This window comes from Vicia villosa, unplaced genomic scaffold (assembly GCF_029867415.1).
Source record: "Vicia villosa cultivar HV-30 ecotype Madison, WI unplaced genomic scaffold, Vvil1.0 ctg.001126F_1_1, whole genome shotgun sequence".
Taxonomy (NCBI): Eukaryota; Viridiplantae; Streptophyta; class Magnoliopsida; order Fabales; family Fabaceae; genus Vicia; species Vicia villosa.
Genome location: NW_026705493.1, coordinates 252,037 through 254,687, shown reverse-complemented (window position 1 = coordinate 254,687; position 2,651 = coordinate 252,037). Strand labels below are relative to the sequence as shown.

Here is a 2,651-nt window from a genome sequence, read left to right as displayed (position 1 = left end):
AAAATAATCATAATCATATATATTTAAAAGAATCCATACCAACTTAAATATTTATTTAAAATGAATGAGGACTTAAATCTTAGAACAGGAAGTAGAGAATTGTTATACACATCATCCTAATACTCTTTTTGTATAAACGAAATCGATTAGTCATTATATCATACCTCTAATTAAATGTGAAATTGTAAGTTAACCTTAAAATCATTAAACATAAATATTTCTCAAAAATAATATACCAAATAAAATTAACTTTATATAAATATATTATTTTTCTTTAATAGGAATTGGAGAATAGTTACAAATGCACACTACTGAAATTCTTTATTTTGAAAATTAGAACCAAATGCTTATCTTTTGTTTTTTTTTTGTATAAATTCCAATATCCGGTAACTTGATACTTTGATACTGCTAATCCAACAGGTTAGTTATACTTATAAATAAGTGACATAAAATTGGTCTAAAGTAGAAATGAATTAATTTAATTATATATGTTATTCCTCTCACAGTAGAAACTTCCATCTTCTTCTTTTTTTTTTAATTTAATTATATATCTAAGTGAGTTTTTAACTTAGACCAAAAGTATAATAGAATTCTTATTCTCCAACATGAATATAACAAAACCGAAAAGAAATTTTTTTATAAGTGAGTTATATGTACAGATTTATGTAATAACCATTTTTTTAACGTTAAAGTCACAAATCAATTATTAACCCAACAATCAAGACAACATTTTAGTTACTCATAAAATTATTAATATAGTTTAAACACGATATAAACCATTTTCTAAAAGCACTAGTCTTAACTATAAGTATTACAGTAGCCATGTAGTTATTAGTAGACATTATTATTATTATTCTCTTGGAAGGTCATAAGATATAAAATCAAATAATTGGTAGAAGTTATATCTTTAATAGGGAAGGAAGAAATCATATCAGAATGTGAGCTTTCAAAAAGGGTTGGAATTGAGGAGAGGAAGAAGAGACAATATGAAAGAAAGATGGGATAGATGTATGTTGAGAGAGAAAAGGAACTGTGTGCTTTCTGTATTTGAGTTAGATCACATCTTGTATTAATAACTAAGAGTATGCATTTTAGAACCATAGGATTGAATAGTGTTGGAGACAAGGTTGTCCCCTAACCATTAGATCATTCTCCCACATGTAAAAGTCATTATGACATTGAGTAAAATATCATGATATTTTATTGGTTAGTGATGCTTAGTAACTTTAGACACCATACGTAAGAAAAAAATAGTTATACTATGTCATGTTTTTATTTTATTTTAACCGAGGTATACACATAGAAAAAAAATACCCGGAACGAATAACAGTCGAACGTGCATTTTATCAAAAAATAAAAATGAATATGTTAAAATGATCTACGCGGTACGAAGTTTAATAAAACAGACTGAAAATTATCAAAATCTTAAATAAAAATACCCGGTTAAATAAGCTCTGACAGGTAAAAGTATAACCGTAAATTGCGTTAAAAAAATAAAACGAGCTTACCTACTCGCTCTATGCATAATATAGATTAATAAAATAATCTGGTAAGGATCAAAACTCGAAATATTTCGCTCGCTAATTTTCGCATAATGATTTGTTTCGACCGGTATACCTGAAAACTTCTACTTAATTTTTGATAAAAGTGACAAATCTTTTTCATAGATAATTATAACTATTAGAGCATCGTGGAAAATATTACTAAATTTTCGATAGTGCTCCGGTATGGTTTCGACCACTCGATGTTTATTTATAGACTATTTATTAAAATTAACGATCGAAAACCTCTAACTCCCTTATTAATCTTACACCCTGATACTTATAGTTACATAAAACTATGGGTCTTACATTACTCCCCTCCTAAAATAAGTTTCGTCCTCGAAACTTAGACGGTGTTGAAGAGCTCTGGATATTGTTCCTTTATCATGCTTTCTAGTTCCCAAGTTGCATCTCCTGTGGCTTCGTTCCAAATTACCTTAACTAGTAGTATCTCCTTGTTTCTGAGGCGCTTAATCTTCTTATCTCCAATTTTTACCGGGGGTACTTCAAATGACAAGTTTTCCTTCAACTGGATGTCATCGGGTGTTATCACATGCGAGGGATCTGAAACATATTTCCTTAATTGAGACACATGGAACACATCATGAATTTTTGATAGTACCGGTGGTAGTGCAATTCTGTACGCAACTTTCCCAATCCTCTCTGTGATTTGGTATGGTCCAATAAATTTAGGGGTCAGTTTCCTCGCCTTTAAAGCTCTACCTACACCGGTGGTTGGGGTGACTCGAAGAAATACATGTTCTCCTTCCTCAAACTCCAAAGGCCTACGACGCCTATCTGCATAGCTCTTTTGGCGATCTTGGGAAACTTTCATTCTTTGACGAATCATCTTAACTTTATCGGTAGTTTGTTGCACCATCTCTGGTCCCACTATCATATTCTCTCCATCTTGATTTCGAATGTAAGTTTCCTTCTAGTCATAAATACAATACTCCTTATCCATGTGATAAAAGATTTCTAACTGCGAGATTAGTCTCTTTCCACTTATATCACTTCTTAAATATCGACATTAAGTCCGAACGCGACCTCATCATCTATAGCATACACCCTTCATGTAATGCCCAGTCTCTTTCTAATTTTCTATTGAGG

The 2,651-nt window shown here is 30.9% G+C and overlaps 1 protein-coding gene across 1 annotated transcript; it reads right to left on the bottom strand.

Annotated features, from left to right (window-relative positions):
- Window positions 1-1,887: 1,887 nt before the first annotated feature.
- On the bottom strand, window positions 1,888-2,421 carry LOC131633471 (uncharacterized). The gene has a single exon (XM_058904185.1). It carries the CDS (start codon window positions 2,419-2,421, stop codon window positions 1,888-1,890), a length of 534 nt encoding a protein of 177 aa, XP_058760168.1.
- Window positions 2,422-2,651: the final 230 nt, after the last annotated feature.